At 38.8% G+C, this 27,988-nt stretch overlaps 4 protein-coding genes and 2 pseudogenes across 4 annotated transcripts; 5 read left to right on the top strand and 1 right to left on the bottom strand.

Annotated features, from left to right (window-relative positions):
* The first annotated feature begins 398 nt into the window (after positions 1 to 398).
* On the top strand, positions 399 to 4,343 carry LOC126626096 (probable methyltransferase PMT2). The gene is made up of 7 exons (XM_050295303.1): positions 399 to 767; positions 1,301 to 1,940; positions 2,135 to 2,345; positions 2,504 to 2,792; positions 3,123 to 3,512; positions 3,724 to 3,801; positions 3,885 to 4,343. The coding sequence occupies exons 2-7, from the start codon at positions 1,308 to 1,310 to the stop codon at positions 4,117 to 4,119; spliced, it is 1,836 nt and encodes a 611-aa protein (XP_050151260.1). The 5' UTR covers positions 399 to 767; positions 1,301 to 1,307; the 3' UTR covers positions 4,120 to 4,343.
* Positions 4,344 to 4,644: 301 nt separating this feature from the next.
* Positions 4,645 to 5,996, top strand: LOC126626100 (protein PHYTOCHROME KINASE SUBSTRATE 3-like; annotated as a pseudogene).
* A 2,889-nt stretch (positions 5,997 to 8,885) lies between these two features.
* Positions 8,886 to 10,111, top strand: LOC126625616 (glutathione S-transferase U10-like). Its single transcript, XM_050294660.1, has 2 exons — positions 8,886 to 9,146; positions 9,641 to 10,111. The coding sequence occupies exons 1-2, from the start codon at positions 8,886 to 8,888 to the stop codon at positions 10,013 to 10,015; spliced, it is 636 nt and encodes a 211-aa protein (XP_050150617.1). The 3' UTR covers positions 10,016 to 10,111.
* A 1,825-nt stretch (positions 10,112 to 11,936) lies between these two features.
* LOC126625615 (uncharacterized) lies at positions 11,937 to 12,605 on the bottom strand (annotated as a pseudogene).
* An 8,594-nt stretch (positions 12,606 to 21,199) lies between these two features.
* On the top strand, positions 21,200 to 22,255 carry LOC126626106 (glutathione S-transferase U9-like). Its single transcript, XM_050295314.1, has 2 exons — positions 21,200 to 21,504; positions 21,705 to 22,255. Exons 1-2 carry the CDS (start codon positions 21,226 to 21,228, stop codon positions 22,077 to 22,079), a joined length of 654 nt encoding a protein of 217 aa, XP_050151271.1. The 5' UTR covers positions 21,200 to 21,225; the 3' UTR covers positions 22,080 to 22,255.
* Positions 22,256 to 22,978: 723 nt separating this feature from the next.
* LOC126626103 (NAP1-related protein 2-like) lies at positions 22,979 to 27,034 on the top strand. The gene is made up of 10 exons (XM_050295310.1): positions 22,979 to 23,229; positions 24,533 to 24,655; positions 24,747 to 24,797; positions 25,030 to 25,101; positions 25,223 to 25,333; positions 25,419 to 25,480; positions 25,585 to 25,648; positions 25,753 to 25,809; positions 25,922 to 25,969; positions 26,612 to 27,034. Exons 1-10 carry the CDS (start codon positions 23,101 to 23,103, stop codon positions 26,693 to 26,695), a joined length of 801 nt encoding a protein of 266 aa, XP_050151267.1. The 5' UTR covers positions 22,979 to 23,100; the 3' UTR covers positions 26,696 to 27,034.
* The last annotated feature ends 954 nt before the right edge of the window (positions 27,035 to 27,988 follow it).

Genomic DNA, 27,988 nt, shown 5'->3' with positions numbered 1-27,988 from the left:
TTTTCAAATTTACCCTTTCACCAAAAAGCAAAGCCATCATCTTTGGCCCAAAATTTGTGTGCTATTTTACCCTTAAACGACGTCGTTCCCCAACACAACCCCTCATGTTTTTCCTGTGGCCGCGGGACCCAACCGATTGGGAACTAAAATGGCGGGATCAGATTCGGTGGAAGCATCATCAACCCTCCGATCCGATGCGAGATAGTTTTCAATGTAACTGTCACACGATGTGATACATTATGTATTTTTATATAAATAATAGAATATATGTATTAAAATATTAATAACTTAAAAATTAAAATTTTATATCATTTACATAAAAACATATGATATACTACCCATGTTTCCGTCCTAACTAAAAATTATAAACATGCGATCTTAAAGTCACTTACTTCAATTGAAACAGTGTTCCCCCGACCAAAAAGAAAAAAAAGAACTGAATTGAAACAGTGCGTGCAAACACACGGAAGAACAACAAAAGCATCCTCGGCCTCATCGTACCTTGTCTTTCCAGTTAAACAACGAAAGAAGAACAACGGCAGAGCCGCTCGCCCCGCCTCCGAAATCAAATTCGTGTCAGAATTTTAGCCGCTGCCCACGATTTCTGCCGCATTTCCTCTCATAAAGTTGTCGTCTTTTTTGTTTTGTCGTTTGTTTTTTCTTGGATGTCTCCGTCTGTGTCGTGGGTTACGGATTGCTGGAGGTGAAAGATGCGTTTGATTTGATCCGACCCGAAAAAGATTCGTGCTTTTCGCTCCCTGAGATCCGTAAGAGCTCTCGATCCTTTTGATTTGGATATGAGTTCTGTGTTCTTTACGCATGCTGCATTTTTTTCTGATTATTTTATTTTATGGGATTTAATTGGTAGTTTTATTAGTTTGTTTGAATCCCGCTTTGCTGTGGTGTGCTTTGTTCTTGATTTTCTTGGAATAACTGTGATTGACAAATTGTTGGTTAGTTTCGATTTTTCGAGTTTGTGAGACTTTACCTAAGAAGAAAAAGAAAATGGGGAACATATGAAACAGTGGAATTGCAATTATACGATTCAATGATTTGTGTTTCGAACAATGTGTAATTTGTTTCGCGGGGAATTGAGCTTCGAGGTTCCAAATAATAAATTTTCGAAAATTTGATTTGTTTTTGACATCAACTCATCAAGGTAGTCAAGTAGTTGTGGAGTTTGGATAGAATATGGAACATACTTGCTGCATTTTCAGACATTTAAGGATCTACCCTATATTTATTTTCTTTTATTTGGAAAATGTCCTAATTGGTTTCGGGAATCCCAAAATACATTCAGGCACATCATGGCGACAAAAGGGAACTCAGGAGATAACAGGAGTCGAAGCTCCATGTCAATTGTCATTGTAGCTGGCCTGTGTTGTTTCTTTTACATATTGGGTGCGTGGCAGCGAAGTGGTTTTGGGAAGGGAGATAGCATAGCTGTGGAGATTACCAGACAGACAGACTGCAGTATCCTATCCAATCTGAATTATGAGACCCATCGTGGTGGGATTGACGATTCTGAAGGAGTTGTCAAGGAGTTCAAATCATGCGGCAATCGCTATATTGATTACACTCCCTGCCAAGATCAAATGCGAGCAATGACTTTCCCCCGAGAAAATATGAATTACAGGGAAAGACATTGTCCGCCTGAAGAAGAGAAGCTACATTGCCTTATTCCGGCACCCAAAGGCTATGTGACTCCATTTCGATGGCCCCAAAGCCGTGACTATGTACCTTATGCCAATGCTCCCTATAAAAGCCTGACAGTTGAGAAGGCTGTTCAGAACTGGATTCAGTACGAGGGCAACGTGTTTAGGTTTCCTGGTGGTGGAACACAGTTTCCTCATGGAGCAGATGCATATATCAATGAACTTGCAGCTGTGATCCCAATGGACAATGGGATGGTTAGAACTGCATTGGACACTGGATGTGGGGTAATTTTAATTTCTTTTTTTTTTTCATTTTTCAGCTACTTTTTTAATGTCTTGACTGTAAATACTGCTATTCTCAAACACATCCGTACTCTTGTCCCTCGTTGAAACTTACAACCCAATTTTCAAACACCTAGCAGTTATTGCACGTTGTCTTAGAATTTGATTTATCGCCCATGTTGGTTCATGCTTCATAGGTTGCCAGCTGGGGTGCCTACCTATTTAAGAAAAATGTTATAGCAATGTCATTCGCGCCAAGAGACTCTCATGAAGCACAAGTTCAATTTGCTCTGGAAAGAGGTGTTCCGGCAGTTATTGGCGTCCTTGGAACTATAAAGCTGCCTTACCCTTCTAGGGCCTTTGACATGGCTCACTGCTCTCGTTGCCTGATACCGTGGGGTGCAAATGGTGATGCTCATAAATTAGCCACTGATATTGCTTTACGTTTTATGAAGTTTAAGTGATTTTCTTTCCTCATTTTCTTTTTGGAAAAAAGGCAAGCTTTCATAACTTTTAGGTAAGGATATCATTTATGACGTGAAATCATCCTTGGACTTATTCTGCAGATGGAATGTACATGATGGAAGTTGACCGGGTTCTACGACCTGGTGGTTACTGGGTTCTTTCGGGTCCTCCTATTAACTGGAGGAATAATTATGTAGCGTGGCAGCGCCCTAAAGAAGAACTTGAGGAAGAACAGAGGAAGATTGAAGAGGTTGCAAAACTTCTCAACTGGGAAAAGAAGCATGAGAAGGGTGAAATTGCCATCTGGAGGAAACTAACAACTTCTGAGTATCGTCGTGACCAAGATCCGCAACCGAATATGTGTGAATCCAATAATGCCGATGATGTTTGGTATGTCACTTTATTTGATCTACTGACTCTTTTACAATTTTGTTGAACATTTATTTTTTTTGGACTAAGTCAAGGGTATCCCAAAGGCTTCCTAGGCCCAAGGACTAATCCCTCCGGCGCATGTGAAATGCTCCAACTGTGCATTGCAGCACAGTGCCTGGCCACTTTGACAGCTTCGGGGTTCGAACCTAGGCTGGGGAGCAAACCCAACTAGGCAAGAACCACTAGGCCACTTGCAGTGGTTGTTGTTGAACATTTATTGGCTATCAGTTTACTTTGAGCTTTTTTTGCCATTTCCAAAGCAGTATTTAACCTTTTTCTGTTTCGTAGGTACCAGAAGATGGAGTTGTGTGTAACTCCTTATCCTGAGACTTCTGATGCCAATGAGGATGCTGGTGGGCCATGGATTCCATTCCCGGAGAGGCTTAATGCTTTACCTTTCCGAATATCTAGTGATTCTGTCCCGGATGTATCTGCTGAGACATTCCAGGAGGACAATAAGGCATGGAAGAAACACGTAAATGCTTATAAGAGGACCAACAAGTTAATGGACACCGGAAGGTACCGCAACATTATGGATATGAATGCCGGTCTGGGAAGTTTTGCTGCTGCTCTCGACTCTCGTAAATTGTGGGTTATGAATGTTATGCCTACAATAGCTGAGAAAGACACGTTGGGAGTTATATTTGAACGTGGATTGATTGGAATTTACCATGATTGGTAATTCTCAAACATTTCTTTTCTGTTTGTTCTTCTCTGCGACAATAATGTTCTCAAACTGGATTTTAAATATGCTGAGGATTAGGACGTAAAATAACATCTGTCTTGCTGCTTAAAACCAATCATTCATCCAGAGTCATGCTCTTGGCCTTCGTAAATTACATTTTCTTGACATGCTATTCTGCTTGATAATCTTTTTATCTTCCTCCAGGTGTGAAGCCTTCTCCACGTATCCAAGGACATATGACCTTATTCACGCAAACGGTGTTTTCAGCTTGTACAAGGATAAGTACGTCGTTTTTGACCCTGCTTGTTACTATTGATTGCAAATGGTGTTTCTCCAATCAATCAAACTAATAAAGGCCAATGCAGGTGCAATGCTGAAGACATTCTTTTGGAGATGGATCGCATTCTACGGCCTGAAGGAGCAGTGATATTTCGTGATCACATGGATGTGCTAGTCAAGGTGAGCAAACTTGTGAGAGGAATGAGATGGAACACGAAAATGGTGGACCATGAAGACGGCCCTCTTGTTCCTGAAAAGGTATTGTTTGCGGTTAAACGGTACTGGGTTGCCGGTGAAGACAAATCTACAACGTCGGAATGAATAAGAAGCAGAAGGGGCGCGTCTCCTGTATCATTTTTGTTGATTGCCTTGTTCTCACCCCTCTTCTTTAAGTAATTAAGTGATTTTTTCATTTTCTTGGTCCTAAAATGTTCAAGTTCTACAGCATTTTCTTTTAAGTTAATGTTTAGTTTTTCTTCTCTTTTGTAACTTGATTAACTAATGATTTAATTCAATTTTATTATTAATTTAATTTTTAATACAAAGTATGGAGTAAGGTAATTGACAGTGTTCTTGAATTTCAAGTGTGCTAAATACAAATTAGCTTAACTTATCTGTATAAAATGCAAACCCCTTGACAATGTTAAACTTATCGGGACATCGTTGTGACGTTATTTCAAGTCAGTCATGCACTATTGTGTGTTTTAACTTTTTCATATGGCCAGTCAGTAATTGGCTTCGGATCGTAACAAAATAGCATCTCTTTGTTGCATGGAAGTCCTTCTCCCACGTACTATTTAGTGCAAACTGAAGAGTACACGGCACTTATATGTGATGAGGGAAAGGGAAGGTGGAATGGTTGCAATCAAGCCCCAAGAATGTAGGACCTTCCCACAAGCCTACCTGTAGGAACTGGTTCTCAAGAAGCCCGTCAATCTCCAACCCTCCAAAAGCTCCTTGTCTTTCCAAAATTCCTTTTCTAATTTTGTGCTTTCTCCCATTGTTAAATTTAAACATACTCAAAGAATCAAGCTTCAGTAGAAGCCATGGAAGGAGAAGCCAACAACGGTACTCGTACTCAGGACGCTTCATTTTCTTCTTACCTCAGAAGGGCAGAAGGTAACTTTGTAGTCAAGTTTGCAGGATCAGTTCATATTCCGAATCCCCCTCCTGCCACGAAGACTGAGGGTGAAACCGGCGTCTTTGGTGCGGAGAAATATTTCAGCATGATGGTGGAAGATGACGGTCCACGACTTGTGGACTATGACACAAGCAAATTTGGGCAGAAGAAGAAAGAAAATAGGGGTGGTCAGCAGCACAAGCAACCAAAGAGCAGGCCAGGAACTCCGAGTACTTGTTCTGAAGCGAGTTGGAACAGCCAAAGCGGCTTGTTATCTTGGATGAGGACCCCGTCTCAGAGCAAGAAAAAAAAGGTAAATGGAAAGATCAATATCTTTTCGAGTTTTAGCTGCAATGGATCTTGCTCAGATAAGAAATCCATATCTGTTCATGAGATGAATGCCGGGCATGGAGGTCACGGCGATAAAGATTTTAGGAAGCAAAACGTTGGGAATATTGATCACAATCCTGCTAAGCAGCCTCAACCAAGATTTAAGGCAAGAGATGAGGTGTACTACTCCAGCTTTGAAAGGTCAAACAAGGAAGAGCATTTCGCATTGGCAAATCTGAACTCCGGTGCGCAGAAATTGGCAGGTAAATCACAGTTGGAAGAGAAGAAAATGAAAGAACAAGAAGGTCCCCGGAAATTGCTCGAGGTGTTTGGATCCCAAAGGATGAAGGAAGACAATGTCGCAATAAATTCAGAGAGGAGATTGTCCATGCTAACTTCAGATGCCATTCCAAAAGCTCCAGTGATGAATGAAGATGCCGAGAGTGATGCTAGTTCGGATTTGTTCGAGATAGAGAGCCTATAGGGGAATGGGATGCCTATGACCTGCCACCAGGGATGAGTCCAGTGACACCGGCATGGAGAAAATGGCGGTAAAAGGTCTTACACCGGCTCAAACAACGATTGGCAATTGGAATCTTCAATGTAATTAGGGAAAGTTACCATTTGAAACTGGTAAAATAAATCTTTGAGAAAATTGTTCCAAGTTTATCATGAACTTCACTTTCTGATTTTATCTTGCTCATGTATTTCATTTCTACTAGTTGAATGCATGAATTCAATTTAGAAACCTTACCAATAGGTCAAATATACAGTCTCGCTATTTCCGTTGAAGAGTGTAAAGTCCCAGGTCAGAAACTTGACAAACTAAAATACAACTATAATCTCCCGTCTGGTGAACTGCGCATACGATTAAGTTGGGGACGACATCCGTGTTCCACACCTTTTTAGTTGGGTTATCTCATAAAAGAACAACATTTTCTTAAAATATCCTCATGTCATTCAAAGACAAAATACCCCAAAAACATTGAGAGCAGAGATTCCACACTTTCCAGGGCCATTTTCCACACCTTTTTAGTTGTGATTTTATCTTGTTTTCTAATTTGCAAGTGGCTGGCCAATGTGCCATTCATGTTTTGGAGCTTCTTAACGACTTCTAACAGAAGCAGCTTTTTTAAAAACGACTTTAACAGCAGCTGCTTTGGCAAGTATTCTGCAAAATATCTCAAATTAGAAACTAAGGGAGCATTTGTTTGTCTTCATTAGCTCTGACTGGACTGGACTAGACTAGACTAGACTAGACTAGATTGGACTAAGAGTTCGTGTAGTCTTGTGCTTGTTACTTGCAGAGACTAACTTTAATGAAATTAGAAGAAACTTGCCTCGACTAAAGATAGTCCAATGCAATAAATGCACCTTAAAAGGCCTTACAACTGGAGGCCATGCTTCAGAAAGTGCTAGCATTCGTTCGTCAGAAGCCCTAAAACTTTCTTTGCAGCCCGACATGGGCACATTATTGAGAGAAAAATCTTAACTTACGGCTTCTGTCTTGGCAACAAGTCAGCCTTAGCTGAAGCTACTTACTGAAAGAATACCTCCTTACATGTAACGAGCGGAGTATCTTCTGTTGAGATGTCGTATTTTGTTTCCCTTGTGATTTTGATACGATTAATTAGAAGGATGGACCGTAAAGGATTATCAACATAGCAAGTTGGGTGGCAACATTCAATTCTGTAACTATCTTACAACTAAAGGTGGATCCCATTCTCTCTTCCCTCCCTTTCAACTAGGTTTGACAAGTAAAATGCCGCAGAAACAAGATTTTTGTCCAATGTTGAGAGTATGAATTCCGCATCCAGGAGTTAACGCCTACAAAATAGTTATATGATCTTAAGTCTTTTTGCACATAAGGGCTTGTAGTTCAAGTAGTTAAGAGTATTTACCTGTCTATCCATGCATTGTCAATATTAAAAAAAATCCTATCGATTGCATTTCAAAAAGCTCGAACAGTAAAATCCGTATGTCACCCCATAATGAAAGGGGCAATCTCAAAATATTGGCATGTGAAGCATATCAGGTGCTCCGTTTTTTTTTTTTTTTCTTTGAGGTCGAACCTAAACTAGTGCTTGAGAGATGGTTGTCCATACAATGATTGTACGGATTCTCGAGAAGTTTGGTTTCAAATTCTGGTTCAAATGAGAAGTTTTGAATTTGGATGCTCACATTCTAACATGATATCCGAATAGGCTATTAACACGTCCTACACATTCTAAAATCTTATCTTAAAAGAAAGAATAAATATTGATTAGATGCCTAATAGTTGTCCATACAACAACATATGACATTATGGTTTGAGAGGGAAATATGGACCCTAGTTGAAGAATTTTGCAGCTCATTCATCAGTGGTGGCAGCTGCCTAGTAGTAGTAGTACAAGGAATTATTGCCAAAATTTGCATCTTCTGAAAATTTGGTTCATATGCTTGATGTGGAAGTCCTTGCATATTATTATGCCATGATTTCAACAGTAAAACTCCCACAAGTTACATTTGTTCTGTGCTATAAACTTTGCTTGAAAAGCTAATAATTCTCTCTTTGCATAATGTGGTGGAGAAAGATAAAGAAAGGAAAGTAGGTATGCCGTAAATGCGGATGAAGAAAATTTTAAGCATGACAGTCATAATGTCACACAATGTTACTAATTCACGTGTTATATTATGATTTACGAGGTCTAAAAGACGTTATCTACCTAATAGCGCTCCGATTGAGGAACCTGTGGTGGTGAAAGAGACGCATATTTGATATTCCTTAAGAAAAAGTGGCCTTGATCAAGTCTTTTTTTGGAGAGAATGTCCTGAAATCTTCTGCAGCTTGACATCCTATATGCATTGCCTGCTAGACAATACAAGGAAGCAGAGAATTTACTTGCCATAACACGTAGATTAGTATCATTGCGTGATGATCATCTTATTCATGGACGGAGGCAGCTTGTGCCCACTGGGGCAGCTGCTTCCACTCAACTTTCCTGACTTGAAAATTCCATATATTTATTAAAAGTACAGTAATATTCCTCGTATTCGCCTAACAAATGAATTAAATGCGTGTATATAGTTTTGTGTGAGTGTGAAAAATGTTGTTTTGAGCAAACCTTAATTTATTGCTACTCAATCAAATAAATTGTCAATGTAATTAACATAAAAATTCGATTAAAACTGGCTACAATAGTTGCTCCTATTAGAAAAAATTTCTAGCTCTGTCACTCACACCGTCACGCTAAAAGAATCTTTGATAAACTGTGAAGTGTGGAGTTCAATGCCCTAAAAATATAAATAATTACTTTATCTGCTGAGTAAACTAACACCATCTCCGTTGGAGATGATAAAATAGAATCAATTATCCAATATAATATGATATGATAATGTCAGGATAAAGAAAAATTGTGTAACCACTTGTGTTTGTTGATTAAAATACTCTTGACTTGTAATTTTATATGCAAAGCTTGTCAGGCAAGCTTTTCCTATGAACTCTATATCAAGCTGCTTCCAGTAGTAGCATGAACTCAAGATGAGAGAGAGAGAGCATGAACTCAAGATGTGAGAGAGAGAGAGAGAGAGAGAGAGAGAGATGGCAGAGGAAAACAAAGTGACCTTATATGGAATGTGGGCAAGCCCTTTTGTTAAGATGGTGGTTTTTGCTCTCAAACTCAAAGGCATACCCTACGAATACGTTGAAGAAGATTTGAGGAACAAAAGCTCATTGCTTCTCAAACTGAATCCTGTCCTTCAGCAAGTTCCGGTACTTGTTCACGGCGGAAAACCGATTGCCGAGTCCCTAGTCATCCTTGAGTACATTGATGAAATCTGGAAAACTGGCCCTCAGCTTCTTCCACAAGATCCATATAAAAGATCTCAAGCTCGCTTTTGGGCCGGCTTTATGCAGCATGTGAGAGTTGAGAACAAAAAATGCAGTTTTTGAAGTCCATTAGATAACCATTTCGTGTATATAATTTTTAGTTTTTATTTTGTGTCTATTGTATTACATTTCTTCCACATCCCTCGCACTGTTCTTTCTTCACTCCTCACCATCTTGACGCAGCATGAAGTAGACAAAGGGTTACCAACGTAATCCCTTGTAGAATAAAGTCTGGAATTCACTAGAAAATTGAGAGAAATCCCAAAGGGTTGTGATTGATTAATTCTTGAATGATTGCAATTGATACATTGATGAGTTAAATAAAGATTACAACTCAAAGGACTTTTAGGAATTAAAACAACATTAATTGGATGCCAAATCCGCAATTTCCCACTACGTCCTTTTGTCTTCAGACGATCCATTTTCTCTTCGATCCACTCTGTCATTTGTTCTAGATCACATCTCTAACAAAAAGAATAAAAACTGAAACTATAGAGCTTACATTTGCTTGTTGTTTGTTACAGATTTTTGAGAGCTTGGCCAGAATGTTGGAAACCAGTGGAGAAGCACAAGAGAAAGCCTTCAAAGAAGTGAGTGAGAGAGTAAAGTTACTAGAAAAGAGATTGAAGGGTTACTACCCAGATGGATTTCCCAGGTCATTTGACCTAAAAGATGTGGGACTTCTAGAAGTGGTCATTTTTTCAAACTTGGGTGCATATGAGGCTCAGGAAGAAGTCCTAGGATTTAAGGTCATAGACCCTAAAAGTACTCCACTTATATTTTCCTGCATAAGAGCTATGATCGAGATACCTGAAGTTAGTGAGATGCGGAATCCTCACGAGAAGGTGGTGGCTTTCCTAAAATTTGTTAGAGAGAATGCCCTTAAATCTGCAAAGTGACCAATGTACTTTGAGTTGTATTTGCTTTTTGCTGTGAATTATTTTTTTTTTGTGTTAGAAATTCTATGATCTGGAATCCGGACCACATGTTTCCTATGGACTAAGACACAAACAACACCCTAACCCCACCCCACCGCTCCTGATTTGTTATGCTAAACTGGCACAGAATTTGGTTTCACTTCTCTTTCACGTGTCTCTAATTCGGTTTCTTCACATAAGACTTGTTGATGCACAAAATCGGCGAGGATCTTAGACCAACGTAAAACCGGCTGTGAATCACACAAACGCACAAGAACACAAAGATGTATCGTGGTTCACCCCAATATTTGGGCTACGTCCACACTGATGTTAATTATGTATGTATGTATGGATTACAATAGATCGGCAAGAGAGCTCTATGTGGATGCAGCCCTTACCATTTTGCTCTCTGTTTGGCTGAGAGGGTATTGCCTTCTATATTGTTGTGAGGGTTGAGTGTGAGACTGTGGATCTCTTAGCGAATGTGAGACCCCTTCATGAGGGTGAGGGAGAGTCCTTTTTATAGAATAAGGGCTCCCTCCCCTTTTACATTTGTCATGGGCTTAGGGATGAGGCCCAAAGACGAGGCCCAATATATGATACCTACAAGAGTCCCCCAAGTCTTCAATCAAAAAAGTATTTTGGCTGGAGACTTCAAATCAAATCCATGTACGGGCCGAAGTGGCTAGATGTCTTGAACCAGTACTCAACACAAGGCAATGCTCGACATAAAACAATACTTGGCTAGAGGTATCACATGTTACGAGATTGCTCGGCTGGAGACGATGCTTGTTGCAAGGCTGCTCAGCTAGAGGCTATGCTCGCAGCGAGGCGGTTGCTCGGCTAGAGGCGATGCTCGTTGCGAGGCTGCTCGGCTAGAGGCTATGCTCGCTGTGAGGCGGCTCGGCTCGTGGTATTCCTCATTGCAAGTATGTACTTTATGTTAGCGTGCACTCAATATGAGTTGATTCTCAACATGATTCAGGTCCGCTTGTCGGGTTCGCATATTGAGTTCTTTTAATCAGCAACAATGTTGATCAGTGGATCTAGTTGCTCAATAAAATCCTGACAATAAATGACAGTATAAGTATGACCATATAATGAATAAATCAAATTGACAAAGTTTGCCAAGGCAAAGTATTGTACCATGTGCCTTCTATAAATAAATAATTTATTTAGTCGTGTGGTAAATCACATGTTGTATAAGTGACATAGTTTAATAGCAGTCACAATACTCTAGGCCAATAAATATTGTATAATAAAGTTTTACCCTACCACTTTAAATAATGAAGTCAGGAATGACTAAAGATGCAATAATAAAATATTAATTAATAAAATAAGTGTAAGGAAGATTGCAGACAAGCAAACGTTGTAAAGCATGTGCATACTGTAAAATAATATGCACACTATAAGGCAAACAATGTCCTTTTCAGTGATGATGTGATGATGTGATTTCTTTTAAGCATGGCAGACAATATCAAAAAAGGATAATAATATGACATTAGATAGGTAATGATATTGAGAAAACATAATGATGTGAAAAGTAAAGCTTTTTTTTTCTTTTTGCAGATGGCAGACAAAGAAAAAGTAAAACTCTTTTTTTTTCTTTTGGCAGATGACAGACAATACCATAAATAATAATAGAATTATTATAAGAAAAGAATCTTATCTCATTTTCCCGTGGTTTTTTTCAGAAAATGGGCAGGGAACATGCACTTCCCTTCATGATGAAAGTTTTATCTTTCTCAGAAGTCGGTGGGCATCTTCTGACAGTTGCAGGTTGTGATAATAAAGTTTTTATCTTCTCTGTTCGTCCATCATTGCTCTAGCAGTGGAACTGTGAGCGGATACCTCAGCCAAAGTATAAATTTTTTTGTCTCCAGCCATTGTCATCGGAGGAAAGTCAAAGGCCGGTCTGAACATCCCAGAGCTTGGTGGTCTGATCAGTGCTGCCAGTGATGAGCAAGCAAGATGGCAGCAACCCAACTGGAGGTGGCTTGAAAAACGTGTACCTGACCAACTCCTTCAGTTTCTCAGGCGTCTGCGGCGTCAAAATCTCGGCCACCTCATCCAAATTCGAGATCCAAAACGCACCTTCCCAGAGGTCACTCTCCTCCAGGCACACGGTGGCGCCGCATATCACAACACTCCACCGCCTCCTTGTACATGGTAACCAAGCTATAGCCCACAAACCCACCGTAGCTCAACCATACCAGGCTCAGCCTCCACACTGAGTGCGCCTCCATAGCCTGCATCACGCACTCGACCTGGAACCACTCAGACCGGTCGGGCCGGGTCTTGTAGGAGTCATCGAAGACGACGAGATCGGGCACGTAGACATCGTAGTGAGGGGTGACATGGCGGAGGAGGTCAACGAACTGCCACATTGCGTAACGTTGAAGCCGTGGATGAGGATGAGGTTAGGCTTGGAAGGGTTCGACGATTGCGGGACCCAGCAGTGCATGGTGGTGTCGCTGTTTTTTAGGTCAGCGATTACAGACCGGAGGCCGGCTCAGGCAAAGGTGAACCGGTGGCCTGAGTTTTTGGACTGGGTGATGCTGAAGCATGGCATTTTAGGTTAGTTTTGGAACTGTGTAAGAACTAAATTGAGGACTGGTGAGATTGTGTGATATATTTTGGGTTGGTTTCTGTGTGCGACTGACTGATAGAGGAGAAATAAACCGTGACTGTTTTTTTTGGATTTATTTTTTATGCACAAAATCGGCGAGGATCTTGGACCAACGTAAATACGGCCGTGAATCACACAAACGCACAAGAACACAAAGATGTATCGTGGTTCACCCCAATATTTAGGCTACATCCACACTGATGTTGATTATGTATGTATGTATGAATTACAATAGATCGACAATGAAGCTCTATGTGGATGCAGCCCTTGCCATTTTGCTCTTTGTTTGGCTAATAGGGTATTGCCCTCTATATTGTTGTGAGGGTAGAGTATGACTCTGTGGATCTCTTAGTGAAGGTGAGACTCTTTCATGAGGGTGAAGGAGAGTCCCTTTTATAGAATAAGGGCTCCCTCCCATTTTACATTTGTCATGGGACATTTGTCATGGGCTTAGGGATGAGGCACAAAGATGAGGCCTAATATATGGTACCAACATGAGTCCCCTAAGTCTTCAATCAAGAGAGTCTTTTGGCTGGAAACTTCAAATCAAATCCATGTACAGGCCGAAGTGGTTAGATATCTTAAACCAGTACTCAACACAAGGCAATGCTCAACATAAAGCAATACTTGGCTAGAGGTATCACTCGTTGCGAGGCTGCTCGGCTAGAGGCTATGTTCACGGCGATGCAATTGCTCGGCTGGAGGCGATGCAATTGCTCGGCTGGAGGCGATGCTTGTTGCGAGGCTGCTCGACTAGAAGCTATGCTCGCTGCGAGGCGGCTCGGCTCGTGGTATTCCTCATTGCAAGTATGTACTTTATGTCAGCGTGAACTCAATATGAGTTGATTCTCGACATGATTCGGATCCGCTTGTCGGGTTCACATATTGGGTTCTTTTAATCAACAACAATGTTGATCAATGGATCTAGTTGCTCAATAAAATCCTGACAATAAATGACAGTATAAGTATAACCGTATAATGAATAAATCAAATTGACAAAGTTTGTCAATGCAAAATATTGTACCATGTGTCTTCTATAAATAAATAATTTATTCAGTCGTGTGGTAAATCACATGTTGTATAAGTGACATAGTTTAAAGGCAATCATATATCACTAGGTAATGAATAATATTGCACATGTACTTGGGTTAAATATATGTCTCTAGGTAATGAATAATATATATATATATATATATATATATATATATATATTCATATCCAATTTGGTCAGGTGAGGTGATAAAATAATTATATAATGTGAATGGTGTAGTGTGTGTACAGACTTTGCCACGTTTTATGGTAGTGGTCCTAAAGTGATCAAATTAATGATAAACAACACAAACAATAATAATAACATAGTAAAAGTAAGAATCTAAGGCAATGTGACCCGACATAATAAGCACATAAGAGTAATCATGTAACTTTAATATAATGATAATGGGGCACACAACCAATATATATATATATATATATATACAGAGAGAGCTTAAGGGGAGGGATCCCTATTTTTTGAAAAAAATGGGGATTAGGTGTGGGGGCCACTTCACATCTAATTTCAACGATCCGAACCGTCTATTTTGTTAGTCTCGATTCATAGATCATCCTTGCAAAATATTAGCTAAATTGGAAATGTTTAAGACATCTAATTGGGTTCAAGGAAATGAACGAATACTTTGTTATATAAGAAAATATGAAATTTGATATTGATAATTAAATAGGCAAATGGTTTCGGATTGAATTGAATTTTTGCAAGGATGATCTATGAATCGAGACTAACAAAATAGACGGTTCGGATCGTTGAAATTTGATGTGAAGTGGGCCCCACACCTAATCCCCATTTTTTTCAAAAAATAGGGATCCCTCCCCTTAAGCTCTCTCTGTATATATATATATATATATATTAGTGAAAGTTTTGTGAGTGCCGCACTCATGTAACAAACATACTAATAGAATATTAAAGAATAAACAAGTATTATAAGTTTGAAGATTGCAGACAAGCAAACGTTGTAAAGCGTATGCACACTGTAAAAGAATATGCTCATTGTAAAGCAAACGCTGTCCCTCAGTAATGATGTGAGGATGTGATGGTGTGGTTTCCAGCAACAAGATCACCACAAAATAACAATGAAATATTAAATAATAAACTAGTTAATGATTTTGTAGAAAACTTATCTTCTTCGTTGCTTTTCCTGTGGCTTTTTTAGAAAACATGCATGGGGGGAAACTTCATGATGAAAGTTTCATCTTTTTCAAAATGTTGATGGGCATCTTCTAACGGCTTGGTGCTGCAGAGAGCACTGAGCTTTTTTTTTTTAAAGAAGACGATCCACATTTGGCAGCAGCTACATTCTTCCCAGTCTTCCTCAGTTCTATGACCGATTCAACCAAAGTTTTAACTACTTCAAACTAGCAGTTATTAACAGCAAGGTGCAACAAAGTCTCCTCATGCAGAGTCAGGTCTTCGAGACTTTCCAGGCAAGCCAAAACCATCTCTTTGACAACATCACCCCTCCCTCTGGCAGCAGCATAATGAAGAGGAGTCCATTGGTTTCTTCCCTTCATCCAATAGAGTCTCAGGTCAACTCTCAGCTGCTCCCTTACAACCTCCAAATACCCGTTGGCTGCCGCGACGGCAGGGCCTGCGTGCTCATTCGCCTTCAGTCCAATAAGCACGAATATTCCCGCACCTTTATCTCCATCAGCTCTTAACGACCCTGCCATACAATGAAGCACCATGCGAGAGCTCGAACTCGAAGCTCAAATTCCACTGTAATGGCTGGAAATGCTTGTACGAAATCGAATGCCTTATGCGGTGGAGCCCAAATTCCGAGCGGACAAGACGACCGATTTTCTATCAGAGTATTAATTGAGTGCCGAGAAAGACAGAGAAGCAACTGCCGCCATTGGAGGAAAAGGGAGAGAGAGAATATAAAGTTAGAAATTTTCCGGGAAAATTATGAGCATAGCGGAGAGGGAGAGAGAGAGACTGTCACTGTCTTAGTTTTTTGGATTTCTTTTTGTTTTGGTTGTTGTGTGCGACTGACTGAAATGAGAGAGAGAGAGAGAGAGAGAGAAATCTGAGAATTGTGAAGCTTGTTTGCAGCTGTTGCCGTGACGGGGAGCTGGAACGGAAGGCATGGATTTTGCAGTGACTGTGTAGGTGTTTGGTTCTTTGATTTCTGCAGATTCACGGTGGAGGTTGTGGTGAGGTTTCATGGTGGTGAGATGAAAAAATGAAAGAGAACCGACATAGCTTTTCGTGTCGTTTCTCACAGACGGCGCCAAATGTTGATGCATAAAATGGGCGAAGATTTTAGACCAACGTAAATCCGGCTGTGAATCACACAAACGCATAAGAACACAAAGATGTATTGTGGTTCACCCCAATGTTTGGGTTACGTCCACACTAATGTTGATTATGTATGTATGTATGGATTACAATAGATCAGCAATGGAGCTCTATGTGGATGCAGCCCTTGCCATTTTGCTCTTTGTTTGGCTGAGAGGGTATTGCTCTCTATATTGTTGCGAGGATTGAATGTGAGACTCTGTGGATCTCTTAGTGAAGGTGAGACCCCTTAATGAGGGTGAGGGAGAGTCCCTTTTATAGAATAAGGGCTCCCTCCCCTTTTACATTTGTCATGGGCTTAGGGATAAGACCCAATATATGGTACCAACAAGACTCTTTCGTGGTTAACGTGTACACTTGTGGATATCTGCCACTTGATGTACGTAGAACCCCCATATCGTTGATGTCAGAACCTTGGCTCGAGGCATTTTCTTTACCCCTTCTTACTCTGAAAAATTAGGGGCACATTGCGTCCTTGAACCGATAACCATTTTCAGGCTAACCTAGCCTCCTCCATCCCCTTGGACCAACAAGGGGTAGTACAGAAATATTCACCTATTTATGTGGCAGGACGCACCTTCTTTTCTGCGTGCGAGCGGTGAATCATCGACATTAAAGTTTTGGTAGCGTGGAGTAGGTTGATCAACTTTCTACGTCGCTTGGGCTTTTGAGGTGATTAGACCTTCTTCGCTACTACATAGGCCCTTTAAACCTGGACTTTAAGCCTTTTGCCTTGAGCTGAGCATAAATTTCAAGTCTTCTCGTTGACCCTTTTTGTCCGACTCAACTACAATTTTGACGCAAACAATCACTATAACAAAGAAACTTAATTCTTGAAAATGTGGGGAAGTAAGTTTCATATTGCTCTCAATATCACAATTTGATTGCAAGGAACAAGAGAATTTCTTAATTATTATTTTTAAATTACGAAATCCTTGATGACATAGGTGCTTCTTGAAAGGTAGTTTTTCTGGAGGGAGGAAGAGAGTGGGGACAAAGAAAGTATAGTTTGGTCATTGGTGATGCAATGGGCGATATAAAATAGTGAACCTGCCAATCGCAAAGCAAAAAATTTGTCTTTGGTAAACTTTAGAGTTCAAAGCAAATTTGAATGCGTCGGTTGAGATAATATATATCATTACTTTAATTATCTGGTCAATAAGCTTTTTGATTTTCGTAGTTGGTAATTAGAAGATGGAATTTCATTTTAATATGATACAAATGCGCATATCTTAATTGTTATGAATGTGAAATCCCGTCCATGTATTTCACTATTTAAATTACGTCGTATTTCATATTCTTATTCGTAGTTCGACGCGTTTATATTTACGGCATATAAACTTTTCGATAAGTGAAATGATGAAAACGCCCTTTAATGAACTAAACGGAATTTTCGTGAACATATTTGATCCTCTCATGATTATCTAGATTTCTTTACATATTTGGATAGTACGTGTCGATACGAATGCGTTAGCGCAAACAAATTGTAATTTGGAGTTATAAACGATTGAAATTGAGGGCAAAAATGGTCCTTTAATTATTAATCTAGAAGGCTTCAAATTTGTTGGAGCAGGAAAGGCTGGGATGAAGCCACATGTGTGGCTATAATGGAAGGAAGAGAAAGAAAGAGAGGAACGTTCCATATACCAAAAGTATGTAATAACTTTTCATACATAGCTCAAATTGGGTATATGAATATACCACAATGACTTACACAATCTCATGATCGTCCCCATATTTTTAAAATAATTTTTCATCCACCCACGCGCCGGTTCATGTTCTTCTTTTCTTGGGGAGGGAAGCAAAGAAACAGGGAGGAGGTGGCTCTTCCATAGCTTTTGGAAGAAAATTTCTTCTTTCTTCATACAAAAATCGGAGAGAGTGTTGGGCAGAGAAATTGAGAGTTAAAGAACGTGATTGTGAATGAAGGATTCAGAGATTTGAAGGGTTAATTCCTTGTTCCTTGATTATCTTGATTTTCGAATTTAATTTCCTTAAGTTGAATTGAAACAACCATGATATGTTTGGAGTTCGTAGTTTTATTTAGGATTTTCTATCATTCAATGAATCAGTCTAAACATGAATTAGAGTTGGGTAATTCGGATTGGGTGTGCAGATCAAATTTCTTGATCAAGGGTTTGGTTCAAAATGTCAATTTCTTGTTAATTTTGAGTCATGTTAGTTTTGGATGTTGTATACATGACTTCTGGACTACCTTGAAGTATTTTGGGATTTGTTATATGAATTGGAAGTGGGATGTTACGTAAGTTGCATAAAATTGATTTCTTTGCAAAGAAAGCTCAAGTTTCGAGTAGGCCTTCTTTGGCTCTTAATTTCTAGATCTTTATGTGCTCATTTGGAGAAATTTTTTAGTGTGTTGAAAGTACATATGTTCATGATCATAACCCAATTGTTTTCACTCAGTTCCGTTGAGTTTTGGTTGATCAAAACCTTATTTAAACTTGGGTCGCGAGCTGCCAAACAACAGCAGAAAACTGGGTTTCCAGTTTCAAGACTCCATTTTTCTTTTTGGCATAACTTCCAATTTAGAGCTCCGTTTTTTACAAACTTTATATGCTTTTAAAGTACAGAACACAAGCTTCAAAACCCATATAATATTACACGATTTGGTTTAGTTTTGAATGTTCCAAAGGGAGCCTAAACTTGGTCCGGTAGTGCTATTTTCTGCATATTTTGTGGAGAAGCATAATACTGTTTTTACCACACCTATTTTCTTTTCCAGATTCCTTTCTAATTTTCTTTACTACTATTTGAGTGATATTATTTGAGTTGTAAGATTCCAAAATCAGTGTACTTTCTTTAGATATTATTAATTTTGCGATTAAACACTTAGTTTGGTTATTAACGTGTGTTACTTGTATTTACACTTTTGATTGTACTTTTGTGTTCCGATTGGGTTCTTCAAAGGAACAAAATTAATCGAATTCAAGGTAGGGAGTTCTGGGAAACCTTATATGTATTAATCTAATTACTGCTTACTTTTGGTCAATATGCTACGAATTGATCTTAAATATTAAAATCAGTATTACTAGAGACTATGTAGGGTTTAGTGGGCCTATATTGGTTAGTGAGTTATCCCATATAATATATACATCGGTTTACGTGTATGGAACGTCATATTGTGATATATATATATGTGTGTGTGTGTGTGCGTGCGTGCATGCGTGTGTGTGTGTATTTATCTTCTTAATAATGTGAATATAAGTATGATAAATGTTATGACAATGTGATCCTAGAATCCTATTAAAAGTATTATGTATAACTTATATGCTTGTGTGACATATTAGTTGGTGGTCATGAGAAGTTGATTGTGCAGGCGACTACGTTGTAACTCATAGGGGTTGAGGTATGGGTAGGTTGTGTGTTGAATTTACTGTACCATGTAGCAGTGGTACATGAATGGTTCTACTTAGTATATCCGCGTTAGGGGACCATACGTATTTCAGGGGTGATCATGCTTGGTATATTCACGTTGGGTGATCACTACCTGCACGATGAGATTATGCTATGGTTCTACTTGGTATATCCGCGTTGGGAGACCATACACATTCTAGGAGTGATTATGCTTGGTATATCCGCGTTGGGTGATCACTACTTAGAGATAGAGGATACAGTCCTGCTTGGTATATCTGCGTTGGGGGACTGTTAGGGATGGTCATGCTTGATATATCTGTGTTGGGTGATCATTGCCTACGTTATTAGATTATGCTTATGGTTCTGCTTGGTATATCTGCGTTGGGAGACCATACGCATTCTAGGAGTGATCATACTTGGTATATCCGCGTTGGGTGATCACTGCCTAGAGCTATAGGAAACAGTCCTGCTTGGTATATCCGCGTTGGGGGACTATTAGGGGTGATCATGCTTGGTATATCCGCGATGGGGGGACCATACGCATACTAAGGGTGATGAGAATTGGTTGTACTTGGAACATTTTGGTAGGTGCCATATTTAGTTGGATTCCGTTGAGTGGTCCAGAATCCTTGCTCTTACTAATTTTCATAAGGTTAGTCCGACCCTATATTCGAGGGAATGGGGTGTAACCACAATAGACCTGGTGAATATAAATGAAATTCACCATGTTAATACTTATAATCCAAATGGGGATTTAAGTAGAGTTCTTTAATTAAATTCGTGAAATGATATGTTATTCCATTGATTGATTAACGTAGTTAGACGTTAATATTGGGCATCTTTGATTCATGGATTTGATTAATTGATGTGATTATGGAGTGTCGTTGTATATTGATTGTTATTATTATGAATAGATTAGTAGATCAATGTGGCTTGAGAATATAATATTATGTTTCGTTGGTTCTTTGATATGTTACATGTTGTGGATTGAGGTATCATGATGAAAACATAGTGATTTATATGATGGATGGAATGGAAATCTTGAATGTCATGTGGGTTTCTTATGTAGCTCTGGACCTAGAAATTTCATGCTTGTCAAGTTTTAATAAATGATTGAGGAATGTCAAGCTTTTCTGCTTGAACGTACTGTGATAAACGACAGAGTGTAGTGAATGGTGAACTACAAATGACTTGATCCCTTTTAGGGTACGTAGGCAGTCTAACGAGGAGGTTAGATGTAGCAAAAAAGTATAAGAAAAATTAATATGCGATTCGATTCTCTAGTTGTGCTTTGCCATATCCCGGAGGTTGGGTAAGTTAGAGATATGGGTATTTGGTGACGTCACGTGTCGATTTTGGACGTAGGTCAAAATTGGGGCGTGACAACTAATGTTGAGATCAATTCCAGATCTATGTGTTTGGAGCACGCGGACCAAGAGATTCAGACCATTCAAAAGAGAGAGAAAGAGATTTGAGACATTTAAGTATTTATGTTTTGTGAAGTAGGCCAATTAAATGAGTTAATATGGGGCGTAAAATTGAATATGAGTGGTCCAAATATCTTGGTCCGCATGCTCCGAAACAGAAATCGGGAGTGAAACTCGATCCAAGAAAATGTTTGCGCATGTTTTTTTAATAATTTTCTTACTTTTTTATTGAAGACTTGTCAAGCAGGTTTTTGCTACCAACTTTCCAAGCAAGTTAAGAAAATGGTCTATATAAAGCTACTTCCAATAGCTTGAACTCAACATCAGATCCAAAACTAGAGAGAGAGGCTGTGAGTCTGAGAGAAAGAGGGAGAGAGAGATGGCAGAGTAAAACAAAGTGACCTTGCATGGAATGTGGGCAAGCCCTTATGTAAAGAGGGTGGAATTGGCCCTCAAACTTAATGGCATACCCTATGAATATGTGGAAGAAGACTTGAAGAACAAAAGCCCATCACTCCTCAAGTTGAATCTTGTTCATCAGAAAGTTCCAGTGCTTGTCCACAATGGAAAACCGATTGTTGAGTCTCTTGTCATCCTTGAATACATCGATGAAACCTGGAAAACTGGACTTCTTCCACAAGATCCCTATAAAAGATCCCTAGTTCACTTATGGGCCGGCTTTATGCAACATGTAAGAGTACTCGAGCATGAATACTGTTGGCTCCTTATAACATAGAATAAATACTGTTTGGCTCCTTATACGTAAAAAGTCATTCATTTATACGCAACTTATCAAATAAATGTTTGCGGAAACATGTCGACCGTGATTTATCTGCAAGAAAAAAAAGGCTCCTTAAACGTAGCTAACTAAATTATTAATCTTTGGTACAGGTGTTTGAGAGCATGGTCTCAGTGTTGAAAACCAGTGGGCAAGCACAAGAGAAAGCCATCAAAGAAGTGAGTGAGAAACTAAATCTGCTTGAAGAGGGACTGAAGGGTTTCTACCCTAATGGATTTCCCAAGTCGTTTGACCCTAAGAATGTTGGACTCCTAGAAGTGGTCATTCTTGCACACTTACGGGTATATGAGGCTCGGGAAGAAGTCATTGGATTTAAGGTCATAGACCTTCAAATAACTCCACTCATATATTCATGCATAAGAGCAATGACTGAGATACCTGAGGTGAAAGAGGTGAGCAATCCTCATGAGAAAGTGGTGGCTTTCCTCAAGTTTTTCAGAAATAAAGCTATTAAATCTTCTGACTGAAGAATAATCCTGCTACTTGGGTCTTTTCTGACCAATGTTTTGTTGTAATTTGTAAAAGAATAAAACGATTAGTATCGCGATTTTTGATTGAGGTGATAAGTCAGAAGACTAAATGCGGTACATGTAATGTTACTATTTATGAAAAGGGTTGTACGACCATGGACGTTATATATTCTTTTTTTTTTTTGTCGGATTTGAAATCCCCCTTTTTATTGATGAAATAAATAACTAGTTCACATGAATCTTTGTAAGTATCAATTCAATTTTTTTTTTTTGTTTGGAAGCCAATTCAATTTCTTTATGTATTTAAGAACACATTTCATTCAATTGACCAAAAAAAAAGAACACATTTCATTTTGTTTAAGTGTAAGCAGGATTTTAACACTGGATGACGATGTTACTAATTTCTTCATGTCAAACATTACTAACACGTCATATTAAAAAGGGAAATTTAACGAAAAGCTCCCGGTACTGTTCATTTTAACGAAAAACCACATTTTTACACTAAAAAGTCTTGGTACTATTCATTTTACCCTTTATTTTGTCCATATCGTTAAAACTCAAAGTTTTCAAATCATTTTTATTAATTTTCCTTATTAAAAAACATACTTATAAAAGTGCAAAACGACTTTTTGAAGCGTCAATAATATATTTCATCGATAATTATTAATTAATAATATTTAAAATGTGCGCGACCCAAACAAAAGAAAATAGAACGGGCCTGCTATTGTTCTAAAGCATTTGGTCCAGCCCAATATGAGTTTTTGGGCCCCGTCGACATCGACCATCTTTATTACTACATGTCAATAGATGAGTGGGTGGGTATCTGTACTATTCCCGTCTGTTCCCGCAGCGGATTATAACCCCACCCCCCAAAACCCTACCCCTTTTGTACTCTCTCACACACAGTCGCATTTGTCACTTGAGGAGCGAGACAGAGAGAAGAGAGAGGAGAGAGAGAAAGAGAGCGGTAGGGTTTTAGAGAGAGAGAGAGCACCAGAATTCAGAAGCTCGAAGAAAGATGGTGGCTGACAAGGGCAAGAAGCTGAAGCTCTCAGAGAAACCCGAGGACGAGAACGCCGACCACATCGACGAGAAGCTCGTCCTCTCCATCGAGAAGTTGCAGGAGGTCCAAGACGAGCTCGAAAAGGTTGTACCTTCATGCCTATCTCTGCATATTCTTGTTGTACTTTCATAATTGAACCAAACGGAAGAAACGGTTTCGGTTTTGGCGATGTTCTTGTGGGAAATTTCTGCCGATTCAGGGTTTTTGTGTTCTTGTTTTTGAATTTCAATTGGTTTCGCAGCATGCATGAGTCGAAAAGGGATTTGATTTTCGGGTTTTGATTTTCTGGGTATAGGGAAATTAACCCAGAAAAGGATCTGATGGTGGTGTGCTTGGTTGATAGAAAACTGGATTTGTTTGTTTGTTTTAAGAATTTAAAGCGGCTTGGTTATATAGACGGCCATAAGCGGAAGCTCCGTGCTTTGCGTTCTCGTATATGTTGTAGCGCAGTGGATGCTCTGAACAATTATTGCAATTGTTAACTGTGGAATGTGTTTCGTTTTTGTGAAGTTTGAATTGTTGGCATCCGGTGTTAGATTTTCTCCTTGTTTGTTTATCCTTACCATAGGTTGGGTTTACATTCGACTAGGGAATAAATGGGGAAGGACAAGAACTTTAAGGTTTGACATTTTGTGAAGTTTGAATAGCATGAAAATATAGAGAAGAATATACGATTTTTGTAGCTTCTGATCGTAAGAGCCCCTCATCAATTCTTTCCTATTTTGAAAAGAAATTGCGAGGGTAAACTCAGCATTGGATAACGGTTGGCGGTTTTTTTCTTGTCTTGAACCCCGAAGAAAAAGTTGATCTTGTAGAAAGAACGCCAAAGATCAATGGAGATTGGGGAGTAACTGATCTTCTTCTAGTTGAAGACAAAATCCGGTAGCCAATCTTTGACCTTGAATAACCAGCTCAGCAATAAATTCAATTATTCCATTACATAATTGGGCAGGGTTGCACCTGACAAGTGACGTAAGTGCATACACTGTCAGCTCGATATGGAAAATATAGAGTTATTTTCTTTCGTGTTCTGTACCAATTTTCATGTTTATTAATTTAACCATACAACTGATAGCTGCTAAACTGAACAGAGTTATAGTATGTGAACCCATGCTACATTTTTCACCTTGTGGCTTTGTTCGTAAGGTGAGGCATTTCGTAATTATGAATGTGCATTGCTTTGTTATCTTTTAAATGAATTATGTTTCTTATAAAAATGTCCATTGATTTGAATTTTTATAACCGGACAGGGTCATTTTTAGGTTCTGAGACATGTTTTAGGCTTTTAGCTGCTACAGTTCATTTGTATCAATTTTGACTTATGAATTATCGCTGTGGATCAACATTGTTCATTTGATTTTAATGTTTTCTTTTGAATGCTTTTTAGATCAATGAGGAAGCCAGCGATAAAGTCCTGGAAGTGGAGCAGAAGTATAATGAGGTACGCAGGCCGGTCTACGATAAGCGAAATGATATCATCAAGTCCATCCCTGACTTTTGGTTAACAGCTGTAAGTTATCTATCCTTATTTATATGCATATGTGAAGAATTTATTATGTTTAAGTGGCGTTTGAATAATTTACTTTCTCCGTACTCTGCAGTTCCTGAGCCATCCCGCGCTTAGTGAACTTTTGACGGAAGAGGATCAAAAGGTTTGCATTTATTGTGACTCTGAAATTATTTAGTGCATTTTTCTGTTTATACCTTTAATTAATCCCTCAATCGTAAATATTTGTTGGTGGTCATTGATTATGCAATTCAATTACTCGCATCCCCTTCTTGCTCTTCCATAATCAATGAAATTATGGAGATTATTTCTATGTAATCTTTCAGATTTGATTCTTGTTTGCTTAGTATGGATTCATCGTTCTTTTTGTTTCATAGATTTTCAAGCATCTGACTTCTCTGGAAGTTGAGGACTTCAAGGACGTGAAATCTGGTTACGCCATCACATTTGTGAGTTCTCTCTTTTCCTATTCCATAGTATCTTTGAAGTGTATCAAGGGCATATTTTATGTTTTATTTTAGTTAATGAATATACTGAGATTGTAACCAAATTTATTATTTAATTGTACAGGTCTTCAGTCCCAATCCTTATTTTGAAGACACAAAGCTTACGAAGACCTTTACTTTCCTTGATGAAGCAACAAAAGTTACTGCTACATCCATAAAATGGAAAGAGGGAATGGTATAAGATTTGTCTTGCATTCAGCTTATATTTCTGGTCAATTATGTTGGGGTATTACGACTTACTGCATACCTGATTTGTGAAGGGCATTCCTAATGGAGTTAATCATGATAAGAAAGGGAACAAGCGACCTCAGGTTGAGGAAAGGTTCGTTAATGGAACCTGTTAGGATGGACCTCCAGAAAATACTTTTATTAGTCTTTCGAATTACCTCATATTGACTGAAATTCCAATTCTTGTTTTCTATGCAGCTTCTTTAGCTGGTTTAGTGATAGTCAACAAAAAGATATTTTGGAGGATGAGATTCATGACGAGGTTAGTTTGTAGTTATATTTCAATGTGGTATCGAGAGCTATGTGTCAATCTCAACATTTTCTTACTCATATGGTACCTTTCTGAACTTCCACATCACACTGCAGATTGCGGAGGTTATTAAGGAGGATTTGTGGCCCAATCCTCTGACTTACTTCAACCATGTAACTTCTGCTTTACCACTTCCCCATTTCTCAAGCATAATTTAAGTATTGCGTGGAAGCTTTTACTGCTTGCCTAATTTTCTAATGGTAGCTCATGACCTCTTTGACGTAGGAGGCTGATGACGATGAGGAATTTGATGATGAGGAAGTTGATGAAGAGGTAAATGCACGGATCCTTTTAGGTTTACATGTCAAGTGAAAATACTATAAATACAGACAACCTTTATGCTAGATTAACTGCTAATGGAATCTGTACTTTCTAAAACTTAAATATTTGTGGCATACAAGATCTTGAGCCTCACATAAGGATTTTTTTGTAGTTTCTAAAGCCTACATATTTAAGCGTTGCTGTGTCATTCAAAAGTGAAGAAAAATATTTCAGATGTTATTTTCTGGCTTAATCGTTATTAAGTCTTTGCCATGAACTGCATAAATGCATAAGAAATGTTTGATAAATTGAACCTCACATGCAGAACCCATACTAGTAGCTTTTGGCATCCTTGGAAAGAGTAAATTGCTTACCCTTGGTGACGTGATGTTGCTGATATTGTACTTGTGCAACTCGTGCATTGCTACATTTGTGTGTAATTTAATCTCGTAGAGTCCTCGTTCATCTAGGTTCTGTATTACGTAAGGGCATATATATAGTCACCTTTCAGTAATTTCAGTAGTTGAGTGTGGCTGTTTACTGTGCTTCCATTTGAACTCTGGTAAATGCCCTTTATGATCTGTTATAACTAGTCAAATGAAGATTATAGTAGGAAATCGGATATCTTAATCTTTGAGGTTTGATTATTGGCAGGGAAAGAATGAAGACGACGACACTGAAGATGATGAGGATGACCAAGATGAGGATGAAGATGGTGACGAGGATGACGGAAAATAAACATTCATCGGGGTCTTCAAATCTTTTAACATTTGCTGTTTTGTTAACAGCTTGTGTAAAGTGAGTCTACAGTATTAGATAAGTCTAGTCTAAGGTGACAGGGGATGACCATCATAACTCTTGACAGCGTTCTGTCATGTAGGCGCCCGACTGTTGCCATAGGCCGGTCTGGTTTTTCGACTCTGCTGTTACTATCTCCGTGGCGTTTCTCTGTTACAGTAGGGTTATTTTTGTGGCTTCTCCCTGATATGCAGGTCTCTAGATGACAATATTATAATGGTCTTTTCCTTTTGGTTTTTTGAATGCCATCAATGAGGATATATATTATGGAGTTGGGAAGTTCTCTGGCATCATTTTATTGTTTGATTCTACAAGTATTAGTTCATTGAGTAATGATTTCCGCACACTCCTCTTGTTCTGCACACTCGGGTCGGGTTTATGACCCTTCCTAATTCATGTACAACTGTGCTGGCAATCTCAATTCTGGGACAACCTGTAAAGGGTTCTGCATATAGATCACAAATCCTGTGCCCTCAGACATGTCGATCTTCACGGGCACACCCTTCAGGCAGTGTCCAACAGAACCCATGCAAAAGGTGGCCCAGCATATAGATGTGACCAAAGTAGTGCCTGGTTATATATGGTTTCTCATTATATTAGGCATTATTTTTGTTAAGCGGTCGTTGTGCATGTCTAGTAGATTGAGCATTCTTTTTTGCGATGGACCGTCGTCATGCATGTAAGCAAGTTATAATATGGAGAATCCGCAACGTTAATATAGAAAAAGATATATCAATAATATCGTTCACTTATATATCTATGCGAGCATCAGATCAAAAGAATTCCAATCTTTGCACCCAACAAAAACCTAGAAGGAAATAGATTTAGTACTAGTCTGGTACTGAGGTGTTTTTATATAAAGTGGGTATCAAAAAAAGTTGAGCTCAAAAAAATGTTTGATAAACACTTAAAAACAGAAGTAATTTTTTTTCCAAAGCATAGTAATATCAAATGAGCCTTTATTCATTCTCTTTGATGAATTATTTAATTTTGTGCTGCAATATATTCTATTTCAAATATTTTTTTTTTTTTTCTTAACTAATATTTATAATGATTGATGTACACTGGCGCAAACATGTGGATTTCACTTCACAGCCAACAAAGTTGATAAATGCCTTTAAACAATCACGTGCATTTGTTTTTATTTTCCTAATTTGTGTGGACAATAAAAATCTTTTACTTTTTGAATTTCTTTGCCTGTTTCATTACATGCAGAAAGGGAAGGAAAATATA

This window comes from Malus sylvestris, chromosome 6, assembly GCF_916048215.2.
Source record: "Malus sylvestris chromosome 6, drMalSylv7.2, whole genome shotgun sequence".
NCBI classification, from domain to species: Eukaryota; Viridiplantae; Streptophyta; class Magnoliopsida; order Rosales; family Rosaceae; genus Malus; species Malus sylvestris.
The sequence above is the reverse complement of the archived record's forward strand: the minus strand, read 5'-3'. Positions and strand labels throughout refer to the sequence as shown.

Excerpts from the sequence above, each read along its gene's own strand:
- LOC126626096 (XM_050295303.1), top strand. The coding sequence starts at position 1,308 with ATGGCGACAAAAGGGAACTCAGGAGATAACAGGAGTCGAAGCTCCATG. Across the intron at positions 2,346-2,503 it reads GATACCGTGGGGTGCAAATG|ATGGAATGTACATGATGGAA; the intron begins GTGATGCTCATA and ends CTTATTCTGCAG. Across the intron at positions 2,793-3,122 it reads AATAATGCCGATGATGTTTG|GTACCAGAAGATGGAGTTGT; the intron begins GTATGTCACTTT and ends TCTGTTTCGTAG.
- LOC126625616 (XM_050294660.1), top strand. The coding sequence starts at position 8,886 with ATGGTGGTTTTTGCTCTCAAACTCAAAGGCATACCCTACGAATACGTT. Across the intron at positions 9,147-9,640 it reads GGGCCGGCTTTATGCAGCAT|ATTTTTGAGAGCTTGGCCAG; the intron begins GTGAGAGTTGAG and ends TGTTTGTTACAG.
- LOC126626106 (XM_050295314.1), top strand. The coding sequence starts at position 21,226 with ATGTGGGCAAGCCCTTATGTAAAGAGGGTGGAATTGGCCCTCAAACTT. Across the intron at positions 21,505-21,704 it reads GGGCCGGCTTTATGCAACAT|GTGTTTGAGAGCATGGTCTC; the intron begins GTAAGAGTACTC and ends TCTTTGGTACAG.
- LOC126626103 (XM_050295310.1), top strand. The coding sequence starts at position 23,101 with ATGGTGGCTGACAAGGGCAAGAAGCTGAAGCTCTCAGAGAAACCCGAG. Across the intron at positions 23,230-24,532 it reads TCCAAGACGAGCTCGAAAAG|ATCAATGAGGAAGCCAGCGA; the intron begins GTTGTACCTTCA and ends AATGCTTTTTAG. Across the intron at positions 25,102-25,222 it reads CTGGTTACGCCATCACATTT|GTCTTCAGTCCCAATCCTTA; the intron begins GTGAGTTCTCTC and ends TTAATTGTACAG.